This window comes from Pogoniulus pusillus, chromosome 22 (assembly GCF_015220805.1).
Source record: "Pogoniulus pusillus isolate bPogPus1 chromosome 22, bPogPus1.pri, whole genome shotgun sequence".
In the NCBI taxonomy this organism is placed as follows: Eukaryota; Metazoa; Chordata; class Aves; order Piciformes; family Lybiidae; genus Pogoniulus; species Pogoniulus pusillus.
This window is the reverse complement of record NC_087285.1, coordinates 2498875-2516878: the sequence shown is the minus strand read 5'-3', so window position 1 is coordinate 2516878 and position 18004 is coordinate 2498875. Positions and strand designations below refer to the sequence as shown.

The window sequence follows — 18004 nt, the reverse complement described above, 5'->3', positions numbered from 1 at the left end:
CCCTCGCAGCACTGGCACCCAGGCAGCGCCACCAGGACCCAGCCCCAGGTGCTCTGGCAAGGCCTTCGGCAGTGTTTGGCCAACCCCACCGTGCCCACCCCATCCCCACCCCACCACCAGGCTCCGTGGCTTGGCTTCGGGGTTAGTCCTTCACCAGCCCCACAGGCCACGCATGCAGGGCTGGGGGCCAGTCCAGGCTCACTCCCACACCTCTGTCCAGATGGCTCCCCGGTGCAGGGGGGACGCCGCAGCCGGCCTCAGGACGAGCTCTCCTACCTGCTTGTTGGTGTATTTCTGGGGGTTGGTGCGGTAGCTGTAGTCCGAGTACTGCTCGGAGCCCGTCGAGTTGTTGTCCCCGGTGCCAACAAAGGTGTTGGTGGCCGGCAGGTCCTGCACCACTTGGTGCTTCTTGGAGGCAGAGGGCGACTGAGGCTGCAGCTGGATGGAGGGCAGCGGCGAGTTGGAGCGGTAGTGGCGCCCCAGGTCGGGGCTGCCCGGCGGGTAGTTGAGGGGCAGGTGGATTCGGGGGCTGTCGCTGACGGAGTCGTTCATGAGGTTGAACTTGAGTGACTTCTGCAGCCCTGTCTCCTCCTCGTCCTCCGTGGGCTTGGGGGGCTTCGGAGACTTGCTCTTCTTCACCTTGTTCTTGCTCTTACCGCTCTTGCTGGCCTGCTTGGGCGCGTACAGGTCCTTGGTCTCCTTCTTGCCCGCCTGGTAGCCGCTCTTGGCCTCCCGCTGCCGGCAGTAGCGCACCAGGACAACCAGCACGATGACCAAGGTGACAGCCACGATGCCGGCGATGACCCCGAAGAGGATGTTGCTCCTCTGCTTGCTGCGCTCATACTCAGGGTCTCCAGCAATGTCTATGTCCAGTGGGGTGTCCAGGCTGTGCCCCACCAGCGTGTCCAGCAGCGTGCGGTTGGCCAGCGTCTCGTTGACGTAGAAGTGGACCAGCGCCGTGCCGTGCCGCGAGGGCTTGCCCTTGTCATTGACGCGCACGACCAAGCGGTGCAGGCCGTGGTGCTTGCGCAGGATCTCCTTCTCCAGGGTGATGTCCCCGCTCTGAGGGGAGATCTGGAAGAGCTCGAAGGGATTGCCTCCTGTGATGCTGTAGGTCAGCTCCGCGTTGACGCCGGAGTCGATGTCCTCCGCCTTGACTTTGCTCACCTGCTGGCCGGGGCTGGTGTGGGGCAGGATGTGTTTGTAGGTGGCGTTGGAGGGGGAGGTGATGAAAGGGGCATTATCGTTCTCATCCAGGACGTTGATGGTCACCCCGACGTAAGCAGACCTCGGAGGATCTCCGCCGTCCACCGCCTTGAGGCGGAAAGTGTAGGTGCTCTGCTGCTCCCGGTCAAAGGAGATGCTGGAGAGGATGGTGCCGGTGCCATTCTGGATGACAAAGTCGCCGTTGTCTTGCTCCACCGACAGCTGGATGCGGGCGTTCTCTCCTTTGTCAGCATCAATCACCGTCACCATGCCCACGGGGCTGAGGGGCGGCATGTTCTCCATCACCGAGAAGTTGTAGCCGCTCAGCATGAACTTGGGGTCGTTGTCGTTCCTGTCCATGACGTTGATGGCCACAGACGCTGTGCCCCTCAGGCTGGGGCTGCCCTTGTCTGCCGCCACCACCGAGAACTCATAGCGCTCCCGCTGCTCTCGGTCCAGCACCGCCTTCACCCGGATCTCCCCGGAGTCGGGGTCGATGGCGAAGGAGCCCTTGGAGGAGGGGTCCGTCAGCAGGGAGTAAACCAGCTTGGCGTTGGAGCCGCTGTCGGCGTCGCTGGCGCTCACCTCCATCACCAGATCGTCGGGCTCGTTGTTCTCGGGGAAGGCCACCTCGGTGTAGCTCTGGCTGAAGACGGGCGCGTTGTCGTTCACGTCCACCACCTGCACCTTCAAGGAGTTGGTGCTGGAGAGGGGTGGGTTCCCCGAGTCCACCGCCACAATCTCTATGGTGTACTCCTTCACCGACTCGTAGTCCAGCGGCGTGGTGGTCTGCAGGAAGTACTTCTTCTTGCTGTCGCTCCCCGACTCGCTGGCCTGCCGCAGCTGGAAGGGCACATCCCCGGCCACCACGCAGGTCACCACCGCGTTTTCACCCTCGTCTCGGTCGGACACCTGCACCAGAGCTACTGCTGTCTCTACTGGCACGTCCTCCGAGATGTTTGCCATGCCATCCTGGTGGGTGACCAAGCCTATGCCCCGGATCTCTATGGAGGGCGCGTTGTCGTTCATGTCCTTGATGTTGACCACCACTTGGGTGCGGGCGCTCTTGGGGTTGGCCCCCTTGTCCTTGGCCATGACGGAGAACTTGAGCATGTTGACGTCCTCGCGGTCGATGGGGCCCTGCACGGTGATGAGCCCCGTGGTGCGGTCCAGGCGCAGCAGCCGGCGCACCATGTCCGAAGCCTGGTGGAAGGAGTAGTCGATCTCTGCGTTGGCGCCTTGGTCCGAGTCGTTGGCTTTCACCTGCGGGAGGCAGAAGTAGTGAGAGGGAGGGCGAGGGAGGGCAACCAAGCTGGGGAAGGGTCTGGAGAACAGGGCTGGGGAGGAGCAGCTGAAGGAGCTGGGGGGTTGGGTTTAGTGCGGAGAAGAGGAGGCTGAGGGGAGACCTCATTGCTTTCTACAGCTCCCTGAAAGGAGGTTGCAGTGAGGCGGGGGTTGGGCTCTTCTCCCTAGTATCAGGTGATAGAAAGAGGGCGAATGGCCTGAAATTGTGCCAAGGGAGGGTTAGGTTGGAGAGGAGGAAAAATTTCTTTGCTGCCAGAGTGCTCAGGGATTGGCAGAGGCTGCCCAGGGAGGTGGTGGTGTCCCCACACCTGGAGGCGTTAAGGAGAGGTGTGGCCGTGGCGCTTCGGCGCACGGGCAGGTGGCCATTGGGTATTGGGCTGATGGTTGGACTCGATGCTCTTAGAGGGCTTTTCCAACCCCAACAATGCTACCATTGTACAGCAGCATGACCCCTCTCTGCAAACCACCACCGTGGCCTCCTCTGAGGACAGCTCAGAAGGGAAGAACCAGGATTTCCACTTCTGGGGCCAAGAACTACAGGCAAAGAGCCTGGGACCAGCTGAGCAGCTGGGAGTGGCCCTGGGGCAGGCAGGGAGGCTTTTCCCTGCTCTTCCTGCAAAACCGGCTGGGCTGGTTGGCCAAGATCCCCTCCTGCCAGCTCCAGCACGCAGGGAATCCTCCATGATTCCTGCCACTGGCAGCTGCACGGGGAGGGAGGTCTCCAGATGTGTCCTCTCCACAAAAGCCCCTCCAAAGACAATGGTTTGAGTAGCTGCCTGGCCAAGGTGAGGGTGAGAAGGGAGGCAATGATGTGCGGAGCTGCGGCAGCTCCTCCCTCCAGCGGCTTCACCCCACAGCAGCTCCCTTCCACAGTAGCTCCATCCCACAGCAGCTTCACCCCACAGCAGCTTCCTTCCACAGTAGCTCCATCCCACAGCAGCTCCACACCACAGCAGCTCTATCAGCCCCCAGCAGCTCCAACCTCACACAGAGGAACACAGCCAGCAGAGTACCAGAGCTGCTCAAGCTCTGCATGGCAGACACCCATCAGGAGCTCCACAGTCCCATAACCCTGCTCCTACACCTGGTGTTTGCTCTTTGAAGCAGGTCAGGTTTGTCTAACATTTGCCTGCCCTAATCAAGGAGAATGGCTTGATTGGTGAGGGTGAAGAGGAAGAAGGTGAAGGTGCAGGGAGCTGAAGCAGCTTCATCATCCCCCAGCAGCTCCACACCACAGCAGCTCCACACCACAGCAGCTCCAACCTCACACTGAGGAACGCAGCCAGGAGAGGACCAGAGCTGCTCAAGCTCTGCATGGCAGACACCCATCAGGAGCTCCACAGTCCCATAACCCTGCTCCTACACCTGGTGCTTGCTCTTTGAAGCAGGTCAGGTTTGTCTAACATTTGCCTGCCCTAATCAAGGAGAATGGCTTGATTGGTGAGGGTGAAGAGGAAGAAGGTGAAGGTGCAGGGAGCTGAAGCAGCTTCATCATCCCCCAGCAGCTCCACACCACAGCAGCTCCAACCTCACACTGAGGAACGCAGCCAGGAGAGGACCAGAGCTGCTCAAGCTCTGCATGGCAGACACCCATCAGGAGCTCCACAGTCCCATAACCCTGCTCCTACACCTGGTGTTTGCTCTTTGAAGCAGGTCAGGTTTGTCTAACATTTGTCTGCCCTAATCAAGGAGAATGGCTTGATTGGTGAGGGTGAAGAGGAAGAAGGTGAAGGTGCAGGGAGCTGAAGCAGCTTCATCATCCCCCAGCAGCTCTACACCACAGCAGCTCCATCCCGCACCAGCTCCAACCTCACACTGAGGAACACAGCCAGGAGAGGACCAGAGCTGCTCAAGCTCTGCATGGCAGCCACCCATCAGGAGCTCCACACCCCCATAACCCTGCTCCTACACCTGGTGCTTGCTCTTTGAAGCAGGTCAGGTTTGTCTAACATTTGCCTGCCCTAATCAAGGAGAATGGCTTGATTGGTGAGGGTGAAGAGGAAGAAGGTGAAGGTGCAGGGAGCTGAAGCAGCTTCATCATCCCCCAGCAGCTCCACACCACAGCAGCTCCATCCCGCACCAGCTCCAACCTCACACTGAGGAACGCAGCCAGGAGAGGACCAGAGCTGCTCAAGCTCTGCATGGCAGCCACCCATCAGGAGCTCCACAGTCCCATAACCCTGCTCCTGCACCTGGCATTTGCTTTTGGAAGCAGATGAGGTTTGTCTAACATTTGCCTGCCTTAATCAGCTCTGCGAGCAGCCTCTTCTCTGCACCATTTGCTGCTCCCCCGTTATCTTGGCTCAGCAGATTTGGATGGGGAAGGAAAAGTTGTTAAATGTAAATTCCACCTTTTACCTCTGCTGGCTATAAAAAAAAAAACAAACCCAAACCCAACTAATAAAAGGGGAAAGTGGAAGGGGAAATAATTAAATAATAAATACATAAGCAGAAATCATTTTCCCCCCCCTGAAAGATAAAAGCTGAGCAAAGGTAGCAGCAACGGCAGCGGCAGCAGCTCCATCTCAGCCTATTCTCCTCCCGGCCCTGCAGCTCCCTTATCAGCTCCCAAACTTCCATTCTCTTAAGAGGGGAAAAAGGAATTCTTGGGGAAAAAAAAAAAGAAACCCAGAAAGAAATCAGATCAGAATTAGGCAGCAGCTGAGAGCTGCCTGAGCTGCGCTTATTAAGATGGCAGCTGCAGATAAACAGATGTCTGCTGCTATCATCTCAATGCCCCCTCCGAGCCAAATCCACCAAGATCCAAGCCCTCAGGCTCGCCAGAACAGTTTGCACCATTACCTGGGCCTGGGCACAGCCTCTGGTCCCTGCAGCCACACAGAGGTGTAGGTAGCATCCCCCTCCCTGCCCAGGATGGGCAGCAGGGATGCTGCCTGCTCCCCATCTCCTGAGTTTCCATGGAGTGGCCAAGGGAATGCAGCTTATGAAAGGGTCTATGTCTTGTCTGCGGGCAGCATTCAGACCAGCCTGGCATGAAGCCTGGCATGAAGCCAGGCTCCCCGTGGACCTCAGGTCCCAAGCCCTCCCCATAACCCAGAGCTTTGCTCCCACACCCTTACGAGCCCTGCTGCTACCCCTTGGTCGCATCCTGCAGCCTCCACTCCAGCTGCACCTTCCAAACTCATTTCAGCAGGTGACATCCCAGACACCTGCCTGTCCACCAGCCCTGGGTGACACTGTGGGCTCCTATGGCTTGCAACCCTTCTATGCTCCCTCCTCCCTTAAGGATCTGCAGCAGCAAGTGGCCATGTAAAGGTTCTCCAAGGTTGCCCCTGCTGCAGCCAGGCAGAAGTGGTGGTCTTAGCTTGACACTTGGGCTGGCTGACCTGAGAGGCCATTTCCAAGCAAAACCATTCCATGATTTCGTGATTGTACAAGGAGAGCTGGGGAGAAGAAAGACCTCAGACTCACCTGGAGGACAGAGTGCCCCACGGGGCTGTTCTCAGACAGCTCAGCCTCGTAGAGAGCCTTCTCGAACTTGGGCGCGTTGTCGTTCATGTCCAGGATGGTGATGCGCAGCAGGGCGCTGCTGGCCCGCGGAGGGTTGCCTCCATCCTGCACCTTGATGGTCAGATCGTAGGAGTCCCACTGCTCCCTGTCCAGGTTCCCCATGACGATCAGCTGAGGCTGCTTCTCATCCTGATCCTCTGCCACCTGCAACCCAAAGAGCTCCTGCGCCTCCGGACCAGCCGTCAGCTCGTAGGAGGCCACACCGTTGGCGCCTGAGTCCCGGTCCATGGCCGTGGGGATGGGGAAGAGCGCCCCAATGTTGGTGTTCTCGGGGATGGAGAGGGTGAGGACGGGTGAAGCGAAGTTGGGGGTGTTGTCATTGATGTCAAGCACCTCTATCTGCCCCTCCAGCAGGCGTGGGCTGCTGTTCAAGATCAAGTCAGTGATGGACACTTCGAACTCCAGGTAGCAGGGCTGGCCGGGCAGGAGGTTCTGGCACTCACGCAAGCTCTCCCGGTCGATGGAGGTCTCTGTGGTGTATATGTCCCCGGTCTTGCCATCCACACGTAGGTATGGGGCCCCCACTTCCAGCTTGTAGAGGTGCCCCACGTCTGGGAGGCCGTAGTCAGAGGCCAGGCTCCCTATGAGGGTGTTGGGGGGCTGCTCCTCCTTCACTCTGTAGATCGCACGCGTCCCGGAGACCAGGGCAGGCAGCTGGCAGAGCAACCACAGGCCCAGGCAGGACGCCAGAGGCTTCATCCTGCGCTGCAGGGGAGCTGCGAGGAGACACAGACAAGAGAGGTTAGGCACCCCCAGGTCCTCACCACTGCTCCACTCCAGCCCGCTGTTCCTGGGGTGTCCTTTTTGGGTGCACCCCTTGTCCCACGCAGGCTCCCAAAGGAGAAGGAAGCAGGTTTCAGGCGCTGACCTGGCAGAGTTGGCCCCAGCCGTGGTCTGCTGGCAGCCTCCTCAAGCAAATGCCAGGGGAGGACCAGTCCTGGCTTGCGAAGTTCCTGCAACGCCCTGCTGGGAGTGAGCAACCCAAGCATTGAAACCTCAGCCCTGGCTTCCTGTCGCTCGCAGGAAGCCACTCCTGCCACTGTCCACCCTCCTCATCACCACCACACCGCAAACTGTAATTAGAGCCGAGGAGGCACCAGCGGCAGGGCGGGCGGGCGGCGCCTGCCCGCTGCCAGCAACCCGATGGGAGCCGGCCAGCCGCGGAGACAGCTTCTCACCAGGGAAACACAGGGGCATTGTGTGCCAGCCACTGCCAGGGCACTGCCTGCCGGGCACGCTGGGGACGCAGGGCACTGCATCCTCCTGCCAGTGCTCCGGAATCAGGGGTAGAGGCTCTGCCTGCTCTGCAGAGGGAGGTAGGGCTGGCACCCACCTGGCACTGCAGGGATGTGGGGCACTGCAGGGTTTTAAGGCTGGCACCCACCTGGCACTGCAGGGATGTGGGGCACTGCAGGGTTTTAAGGCTGGCACCTACCTGGCACTGCAGGGATGTGGGGCACTGCAGGGTTTTAAGGCTGGCACCCACCTGGCACTGCAGGGACGTGGGGCACTGCAGGGTTTTAAGGCTGGCATCCACCTGGCACTGCAGGGATATGGGGCACTGCAGGGATGTGGAGCTCTCACCCACCTGGCACTGCAGGGATATGGGGCACTGCAGGGTTTTAAGGCTGGCACACACCTGGCACTGCAGGGATATGGGGCACTGCAGGGTTTTAAGGCTGGCATCCACCTGGCACTGCAGGGATATGGGGCACTGCAGGGATGTGGAGCTCTCACCCACCTGGCACTGTAGGGATATGGGACACTGCAGGGATGTGGGGCTGGCACCCACCTAACACTGCAGGATGAAGGGATGTCACCCATCCAGCACTGCAAGAACATGGGGCACTGCAGGCATGTCACCTGCCCAGCACTGTAGGATCACTGGGCACTGCCAGGTTACAGAGCTACATCCCATCCATCACTGCAGAGACTCAGGGCACTGCCTGCACTGCAGGAACATCACCCATCCATCACTGTAGGGACACAGGGCCACTGCCACATCAGGGACAGAGCCACACTGCCAATACAGCAGCACTGCTAGCCTGGCACTACAAGATGGGAAGGCACCACCCACCCAGCTGGCACTGCAGGGACTCGGGCGCCTGCACTACTCACAGGGCACTGTCATCCACCTGCAGCCCTCTCAGAAAGAGGGGCAGAGAAAGGGACCCAGGCCTACTGCCCACCTTGCACAGCAGTCCAGCCATCAATATCCACCAGGTACCCCCACAGCCAGCATTGGCACTGCACAGCCCCAGCCCCAGCACGCTGCTGTGGTGGGCACAACATCTCCGCTCGCTACACTGTCACTAGGCAACCCCGCAGCCTGTGCCAGCCAAGCTGCATCCCTTGGCTCACCGCAGGCACACTGCTCCTTCCCATCCCTTCCCACTCCAGCCTGGGACACTGCACACACCAACTGAGTGCCCACCCCAGTGCCAGTGTGGTCCCTGACGCAGAGACAGTGAACACATTGCCCCCCCCCCTGCATTGCAGACAGAGCACTGCACATGCTGCACCGCGGGCACCCAGGCACTGCAAACCTCCTGCTGGTATGCACCCACTGCAGTGGCCCCACACACCAGTCAGACCCACAGAGGATGTCTTCCTCCGTGCCAGGCTGCATGCCCCTGCCAGCTGTTGTGCTTAGCCACCAGCTTCTCCATCACAGAATCGTTTGGGTTAGAAAAGCCCTCTCAGATCGTTGGGTCCCACATCCCCAAGCACCATGGCCACAGGCTTCTTGAACACCTCCATCCCTGCTACCCTCTCTGGGAACACAACTTCCTCCTCCAGGGCCCAGGAACACTCTCACAGCTTCATCGAAGTGGTGAGTGGGAGGGATGCAGCCCAGCTCAGCAGCACCCCTAAATGCCAGTGGTTGGATGCCCTAAAATCACCATCTACAGGCACCTCCTGTAAGCCCAAGAAGGCTCTCACCACTCCCAGCTCTCCTTCTCTCCATACCCTGCACCCAGCCTGTGAACACTCCTCCCCCACCTTCACTCTACTGTGCACCACAGCAAATACTGAGGTCCTGGTTACTCCAACATCAGATCCTAAATAATCCTGCCCTGTCCACCCTGGTTACTCCATCATCACATCCTAAATAATCCTGCCCTGTCCACCCTGCTTACTCCAGCATCACATCCTAAATAATCCTGCCCTGTCCACCCTGCTTACTCCAGCATCACATCCTAAATAATCCTGTCCTGTCCACCCTGCTTACTCCAGCATCACATCCTAAATAATCCTGTCCTGTCCACCCTGCTTACTCCAACATCAGATCCTAAATAATCCTGCCCTGTCCACCCTGGTTACTCCAGCATCACATCCTAAATAATCCTGCCCTGTCCACCCTGCTTACTCCAGCATCACATCCTAAATAATCCTGCCCTGTCCACCCTGCTTACTCCAGCATCACATCCTAAATAATCCTGCCCTGTCCACCCTGCTTACTCCAGCATCACATCCTAAATAATCCTGCCCTGTCCACCCTGCTTACTCCAGCATCACATCCTAAATAATCCTGTCCTGTCCACCCTGGTTACTCCAGCATCACATCCTAAATAATCCTGCCCTGTCCACCCTGGTTACTCCAGCATCAGATCCTAAGTAATCCTGCCCTGTCCACCCTGCTTACTCCAGCATCAGATCCTAAATAATCCTGCCCTGTCCACCCTGGTTATTCCAGCATCACATCCTAAATAATCCTGTCCTGTCCACCCTGGTTACTCCAACATCACATCCTAAATAATCCTGCCCTGTCCACCCTGCTTACTCCAGCATCACATCCTAAATAATCCTGCCCTGTCCACCCTGCTTACTCCAGCATCAGATCCTAAATAATCCTGCCCTGTCCACCCTGGTTATTCCAGCATCACATCCTAAATAATCCTGCCCTGTCCACCCTGCTTACTCCATCATCACATCCTAAATAATCCTGCCCTGTCCACCCTGGTTACTCCAGCATCACATCCTAAATAATCCTGCCCTGTCCACCCTGCTTACTCCAGCATCACATCCTAAATAATCCTGCCCTGTCCACCCTGGTTACTCCAGCATCACATCCCAAATAATCCTGCCCTGTCCACCCTGCTTACTCCAGCATCACATCCTAAATAATCCTGCCCTGTCCACCCTGCTTACTCCAGCATCACATCCTAAATAATCCTGCCCTGTCCACCCTGGTTACTCCAGCATCAGAGCCTAAATAATCCTACCCTGTCCACCCTGGTTACTCCAGCATCACATCCTAAATAATCCTGCCCTGTCCATCCTGGTTACTCCAGCATCACATCCCAAATAATCCTGCCCTGTCCACCCTGGTTACTCCAGCATCACATCCTAAATAATCCTGCCCTGTCCACCCTGCTGCCTCCTGCAATGCAGCTGCTGCCAGTCCTTCCACTCCTCCTGGCCCTCATGGACAAGAGCCTCATCAATGGTCTCCAGCATCAGATCCCAAACAAGTGGAGCATCCTGCCCTGTCCACCCTGCTGCCACCTGCAATCCAACAGCTTCCAGTCCTTCCACCCCTCCTGGCCCTCATGGACAAAGGCCTCATCGGTGGTATGGAAGAGCTGCCCCTCCCCAGCTGAGAATACATCTGAGCTCTTTCTAGAGATGAAACTGTGGTCCTCAAGCCTGGTCTGACTCTTCTCCCTTACCCTGCAAGCATCCCTCCTGCAGAGCACAGCCATATCCACCTTGCTGAGGACACACACAAGCATCCAGCCCAGAGCTGCAGGCAGATCTCTCTGAGATGCAGGTACCCAGGAGGAGAGCAAGACTTAGGATCACAGAACTGTTTTCACTTGGAGAAGACCTCTGAGATCATCAAGTCCAACCATCAACCTCAGACCATTAAACCAGGTCCCAAAGGGCCATATCCACTCTTGCATCCTGCACAGGGCTGAGGGTGGAGGAGGTAAGAAGCTGAGCAGCACCTCCACGCAGCTGCACATCACTGCAGGCAGAGCCCAGCCACGAGTGTCCACGTACACACTTGTGGCCCCCCTGGGTGCATGTGTGAGCACCCAGAGCATGACCACATGTGTGGGCTGGCAGGGCTGTGCAGGTGTGCCACATATGTGGGCTAGCAGGGGTGTACAGGTGTGCCACACGTGTAGGCTGGCAGGGGTGTACAGGTGTGCCACACGTGTGGGCTGGCAGAGCTGTACAGGTGTGCCACACGTGTGGGCTGGCAGAGCTGTACAGGTGTGCCACACGTGTGGGCTGGCAGGGCTGTACAAGCATGGTACACGTGTGTGCCCTGGCAGCACGTGCAGGTGTGGCACACAGGTATGGGCTGGCAGGGTGGGCAAGCGTGGCACACACGTGTGTGCCATGGCAAGATGAGCAGGTGTGCCACACGTGCGTGGGGGAGATGTCAGGGTGTGCAGATGTGCCAAACACGTGGGCACCCAGGGCTGCCACACATGCATGCGTGGGCTGGTGGCGTGGGCAGGCAATGCCACATATGTGTGCGTGCGTGTGTGCAGGTGTGCCACACACGTGTGTGCTGGCAGGGTGGGTGAGCGTGGCACACAGGTGCGTGTGCCCTGGCAGGGTGAGCAGGTGTGCCACACACGTGTGTGCTGGCAGGGTGGGTGAGCATGGCACACAGGTGCGTGTGCCCTGGCAGGGTGAGCAGGTGTGCCACACACGTGTGTGCTGGCAGGGTGGGTGAGCATGGTGCACAGGTGCATGTGCCTTAGCAGGGTGAGCAGGTGTGCCACACACATGTGTGCTGGCAGGGTGGGTGAGCATGGCACACAGGGGCGTGTGCCCTGGCAGGGTGAGCAGGTGTGCCACACACGTGTGTGCTGGCAGGGTGGGTGAGCATGGTGCACAGGTGCATGTGCCTTAGCAGGGTGAGCAAGTGTGCCACACATGCGTGTGCCCTGGCAGGGCGAGCAGATGTGCCACACACGTGTGTGCTGGCAGGGTGGGTGAGCATGGCACACAGGGGCGTGTGCCCTGGCAGGGTGAGCAGGTGTGCCACACACGTGTGTGCTGGCAGGGTGGGTGAGCATGGTGCACAGGTGCATGTGCCTTAGCAGGGTGAGCAAGTGTGCCACACATGCATGTGCCCTGGCAGGGTGAGCAGATGTGCCACACACGTGTGTGCTGGCAGGGTGGGTGAGCATGGCACACAGGTGCGTGTGCCCTGGCAGGGCGAGCAGGTGTGCCCCACACACTTTGTGTGTCACCCGGCAGGGTAGGCAAGCACGCTACAAACATGCATGCGCCCTGGCGGGGCGAACACACATGTCACACGCGTGCGTGGGGGGCCAGCAGTGTGCAAGGGGGGGGTGTGCCACACGCATGTGCACCATTGGGGGTGCACAGGTGTGCCCCATGCATGCTCACGCCCTGCCATGCCGGTGGCAGGAGCTGCTGCCCACCAGGCGGGAGTCTGCCTGCCCGCACCGGGCGCACGTGTGCGTGCCCCGAGCGCCGTGTGCCAGCGCCTGCTGGGGGGGACGCTGGCGCATGCCCCTGCTGCCGCCGGCTGCGCTCAGCTGGGTGATGTCACCCCGCCGGCTGCGCTCAGCTGGGTGATGTCACCCCACCGAGGGGCACGGCACAACGCGGGGCACGGGCCGCAGGGCACCGAGCCTCCTGTGCCCGTCCTCCTGCCTTTGTGGCGCAGCCGAAGCCAGGCTTCGACCGCCTCGTCGTCGCCTCGTCCTCACCCTTAGGATGGTGGGCACAGGGAGAAGGGGCAGAGTGGGCAGCCCCACTGGCAGGAAGGAAGGCCTAGAGGCTGTGGCAGCTGGCAGAGGCACCTGCGCTGCCAGCCTGTTGTTTGCACAAGGCTGTTTGCGTTAGGCTGGGCCCTGGTTGCTGGTGACGTAGCCTCTGCCCTGACTAAGCCTTGGTGCGAGGTGAAAGATCAGAGTAAAGGTGAGAGTGCCAGCATGGGCTGGTGCCTCACATGGCTCCCAGTGAGCCAGTAGGGAGGGCCCCAGGAGCTGGAAACACTCTGCCAACCTGCGCTCACCCAAGGGTGCCCAGCACCCATCCTTTGCCCTTCCAAAAGAACCCACCCGGAGGCTGGAGCCTGAAACCGAGCCCCATCCCTGCGGGCAAAAGGGAACCTCCAAAGCGGGGTGGGGCTGGAGGAAGAGAGGGGCTGGGGATGCTGCCAGGGGTGGCCAGAAGGTGCGCAGGGTTCAGCGGGGTGAGGAATCCTGCCGGGGAGCCTCGGAGTGCCGATGACACAGCGCAGACGTGAGAGCCCAGAGCTGGGCGTCAGGAGGAGGAGATGCAGGAGGAGGAGGAGGAGGAGGAAGGAGGAAGCAACCTCCACCAGCCGGGAAAAGCACGTCGGTGCAGGAGAGGCTTCCCAGGGGCCAGCGCAAGGCATCAAGCTATTTTCCCATGGGATCTAGGGACCATCCCACACTTTTTTTCTTTGGTGCCAAGCACCTTGGGTTTGGGGTTGTGGTTTTTTTTTCCTCCTCCCTTTTATCTTTTCGGGGGTTTGGTGGTTTTTGGGGGTTTGTTTGGGTTGGGTTTGGGGTTTTTTTAACCTCCGAAGAGAGCTTCGGAGGTAAAAAAAAACCCGAAGAAACCCCTCCCAGAACAACTATTCCTCCTCGCACAGAATTCTCCCTGCGGGGAGAGGAGCGTGAGGGAAGAGGGAACCACATGAGAGCGGCGTTAGTCACGCTGCTGAATGCATGACTGGGAAGCCCGGCGAGGACAGCGGCTTGCCAAGACCCTGCCCGAGTCCAACACCCAAAAGAAGAACCCCCCCTCAAAACCCTCCTCAAAACCCCCTAACGAGACCGAGCTTTTAACGGAGCCCTTGAGAACCGAAGCAGACCGCTCCAAACAAGCTCCTGCGCTCCCTTGCGATTCCCACGCAGCCTTTGCTATTGGCTCCGTTCCACAGGAAGGGCAGCGAACCGCTCCGGGAACGGGCACCGAAGTCCACCCCTCTCTCTCCCTCTCCCTCTCCCTTCTCTCTCTCTCTCTCCTGGCTCCCAACGGCCGATTGCGTGGCTCGCAGCCATGCTTCGCAAGTCCATCCCAAGCCCTGCGCTGAACACACACAAGTCCCTAATCCCCTCCACAATCTCCCTTCCACCCTCCTCCTCCTCCTCTCGCCCCGCTCCATGCCAAGCTCTGCTCCGACGCTGGGAGCTGGAGCCAGATCCCAGGCAGCAGCAAACCTTCCGCAGGGCTCCGCCAGCCCCAGCCTGGCATCGAGGACCTCGCTGGCCGCAAGCACAGCCACCGATGGTTCGCTCCTCCAGAGCAGGCACGGACGGGTTGGATCCTGAGCGTTTTAGGGGGCAGTCCCCAGGGGTTTCTGCAGCTGTGACCGCTCAGCATTTAATGCAGGCTGGGCCCAAGCACCCCGAAACTCAGCACCTCCGGGATGGGGACCTCCACTTGCTCGCGAGCAGCTTCACCCCAAAAAACCACCTCTTAGGAGCTGCATGCTGCTGAAAACCCTTCCCCTCCTCTTGCCTCCTTCTCCACATCCTTCCCAACTCCAGCAGCCAAGGAACCTGTCAGAGCCTCCCCAGGGGGGCAGCCCCCATCTTGCCACCCCAGGGGTGTCCCCCAGCCTCTCCAGCATCCTGCGGGCTCAAATCCTCCTTCTGCCACCATCCCAGCCTGGAAAAGGAACATAGGGGGAAGGCAAAAATGTCGCTAGCCTGAAAGATCCCGGCAGGGCCGCAGGGAGCCAGCGGGAGTGGCTTTCCCTGGGGATTGCAGCCTTAGGGGGGGAGGAGGGGGCTGGGGAGGCCTTGGGGAGGAGGGGATAAGGGACCCCCTCCCCTAAATCAGTTGCGGCTCCCGGCTGCCCTCAGCCCCAGCGGCTGGGAGGAGCGGATGGAGGCCGGGCTCGGCTCCCCGCAGCAGCGGCTGCTCGGGCTGGGGCTTCCCGCAGCCGTCAGCGGGCAGGGATAACCACGGGGAGCCCCAGCGAACCAGCCGCTGCCTTCCCCGCACACACATGTGTGCACAGGCAGAACCCCGCACACGCAGACACAGCCCCTCCCACGCAGAACCTCGCACATAAACACAGCCCCGCACGTCGAAACACGGCTCCGGGCACACGGAACCCCGCACACGGAGCTCCGAACACACACACACACACACACGCAGCCCCGCAAACACAGCTCCGCACACCGAAACACAGCCACACGCACAGGGAACGCCGCAGACGCAAACACAGCCCCGCACACGCAAACACAGCCCCGCACACACACAACTCCGCACACGCGAACACAGCCACGCACGCAGCCACGCACACACACACGCAGAGCCCCGCACACACACTCACAGCCCCGCACACACACGCAGAACCCCGCACACACATGCAGAACCCCGCACACGCAACCCCGCACACGCACACGCAGAACCCCGCACACGCAGAACCCCGCACACGCAACCCTGCACATACACACACAGAACCCCGCACACACACACAGAACCCCGCACACGCAACCCCGCACATACACACGCAGAACCCCGCACACACACACAGAACCCCGCACACGCAACCCCGCACATACACACGCAGAACCCCGCACATACACACGCAGAGAACCCCGCACACGCAGCCCCGCACATACACACACAGAACCCCGCACACACACACGCAGCCCCGCACACACACACACAACCCCGCACACACACACACACAACCCCGCACACACATACACACACAGAACCCCGCACACGCAGCCCCGCAAGCACAACCCATCACAGCCTGCCGCACACACACACATACAGCCCCCGCAGATACGCACACAGCCGCGGCCCCGCACACAGAACCGCGCACACACACACACGCACACCCCCTCACACTAAGACCCGCACATACGGCCCCGCACGCAGAACCCCGCACACACAAACCCCGCACACTAAACGCCCCCCCACGCACAGCTCGGCACACACAACCCCCCCACACACACACAAACCACACACACGCAACGCCCCCCCCCGCACACACACACACACACACACACACACCCCTGCATGCACAGTCCCGCACGCACAAACGCCCGCAGCAAACCACCTCGCTCCCGGCACCGGTTTCCCCCTCACCCTCGCAGCACACGCAGCGAAACGCGGATTTGTTCCACGCACCACCACCACCCCCCCACGCCGCTGCCACACTCACCCCGCTCCTCAATACCCCCCCCCCCCCAACGCCGCCCCCACGCTCCCAGCTCCCGCACGCCACCGCAACCCGCTCGGCGACGAACACACGGCTGCTGTACCGCACAGCCCCAGACCCCCCCCTCGCCACTACCGGAGACCACTCCACCTCCGCAAGCACCCAGACTCCTTCACCCTGCTCCTCCCGCACCCACTCCCCCCCCACCCCTCCCAGCACCCCCCCACCCATCCGCAACTTCTCTCGCTCCCACGCACCAGCGCACCCCGAGCCGCGCTCACACCCCGGGCGCACCCACCCGGGGCTGGCAGCTGGGCAAAGAGAGGGACACGCAGACACCTAAAGCCACCCCACGGCCACAGCTGCACCCCTACGGTGCCACCTTACCCACCCTACGCGACCCGCGGCTGGCCCCGCTCCGCGCCGCACAACAAGTGGCAGCGCCGGGTGGCACCGGCGGTTAACCGGCAGCTGGGACTCAGCAACCGGGAGCCACCCACCTAACCCAGCCCGCGCTGCCCGCGGAGCTCCTGCACCCCTCCGCCGCCACCCGCGCAACCCTACGCGGAGCACCGCGGAAGGCGGCGGAACGTTCGCCAGCAGCGTTCCTTCCACCACCCGGCTCCGCGCTCCCTTCCTAGAGGTATCCCACAGCTCCCCGCACCCTTCCGCGCCCGCGGGCGGGGACCGCCGGCTCTGCCGCAGCTCTTACTTGGATGCGGTCGGCGTTGCGCTCCCTTTGCGCGCTGCTCCAGCGGCGTCTGCATCGCCTCCTCCCCGCCGAGGACCGGGCTTCTCAGCAAACCCCCCCCCACCCCCCCAACCCCCACCCCAAAACCACAACCAGCTCCCTCCTGGCTCCTCTCGGTTCTTATCCGCGGAGGGAAAATAAAATTAATTTTAAAAAAATAAAAAAAGAAAAAAATTAATTAAAAAAAAAGGGGGGGGGGGGGGGAGCGAAGGGGGGGAAAAAAAACAAACAACCCCCAAAAACAACCCAAAACCCCCCAAAGAAGTCCGGTGGGAACCGCCTCCCTCCCCCCGGGGCCGGGGCTGCGGCGGCTCCGGCGGAGGAGCAGCAGCGGCGGCGGCGGCGGCGGTGGCGGTGGCAGGGCTGGCGGCAGCCCCGGTGGGCAGCTCGGTCCGTGCCCGCCTCCGTCCCTCGGTGTGTGTGAGGATGTGCAGGGGAAGCGCAGCGCAGGCTCGGCCCCTTTTCCACCCCCCCACCCCCTCCCTCCCTCCCTCCTTCCCCAGCCGCCACCACCTCCCTCCCCGCCTGCCTCCGCCTCTCGCCGCCGCCGCTGCCGCCGCCGCCGCCACGGGAAGGTGGAGCTCCCACCGCCTGATCGCATCCCGAGCTCAAACCGGGGCTAACCGGGGCACATCGGCTACCGGGATGGAGCCACCAGCCCTTCCCCGTGCCCCTTTACCCCTGGCTCCGGGCTTGGGGGCACCGCACCAGGCAATGTGGTGCCGCAGAACGGGGAGGGTAGTGGTGGTGGTGATGGGGGGGGGGGGGTGTTCCGTCGCTCTCCCTCCGGGACCCCCTCTCTGCGGGGACCCCTTCGTTCCCACGTGGGACAGGAGTCCCCTTTCACCCCTCCTCTTATTTATTTGTTCATCTATTTATTTTTCCACTCGGCATTCCCTTCCCCCCCCCCAGCCCCAGGAGAAGAGGTTCAGGCAGGAGACGCCCCCCCAGTGCCAAAAGGAGCCCACCCTCCGTGGGAATGAGCCCACCGAGGGGGCTGTGCCCACCCCACCCCCAGGCTGCCCCTGCCCCAGCTCAGCAGGGATGCCAACAAGCTG

At 60.9% G+C, this 18004-nt stretch overlaps 1 protein-coding gene across 2 annotated transcripts in view; it reads right to left on the bottom strand.

Annotated features, from left to right (window-relative positions):
• The window catches only part of PCDH1 (protocadherin 1), a 107307-nt gene extending 90154 nt beyond the window's left edge, over positions 1–17153 (bottom strand). For both annotated transcript variants that reach the window (XM_064161462.1, XM_064161463.1), the window contains exons 1-3: positions 16908–17153; positions 5944–6758; positions 277–2469 (exon numbers count right to left, since the gene is read on the bottom strand). In XM_064161462.1, the coding sequence (XP_064017532.1) occupies positions 277–2469; positions 5944–6758; positions 16908–16962 (3063 nt within the window). In that variant the 5' untranslated portion in view covers positions 16963–17153. The remainder of the gene's footprint in view (positions 1–276; positions 2470–5943; positions 6759–16907) is intronic.
• Positions 17154–18004: the final 851 nt, after the last annotated feature.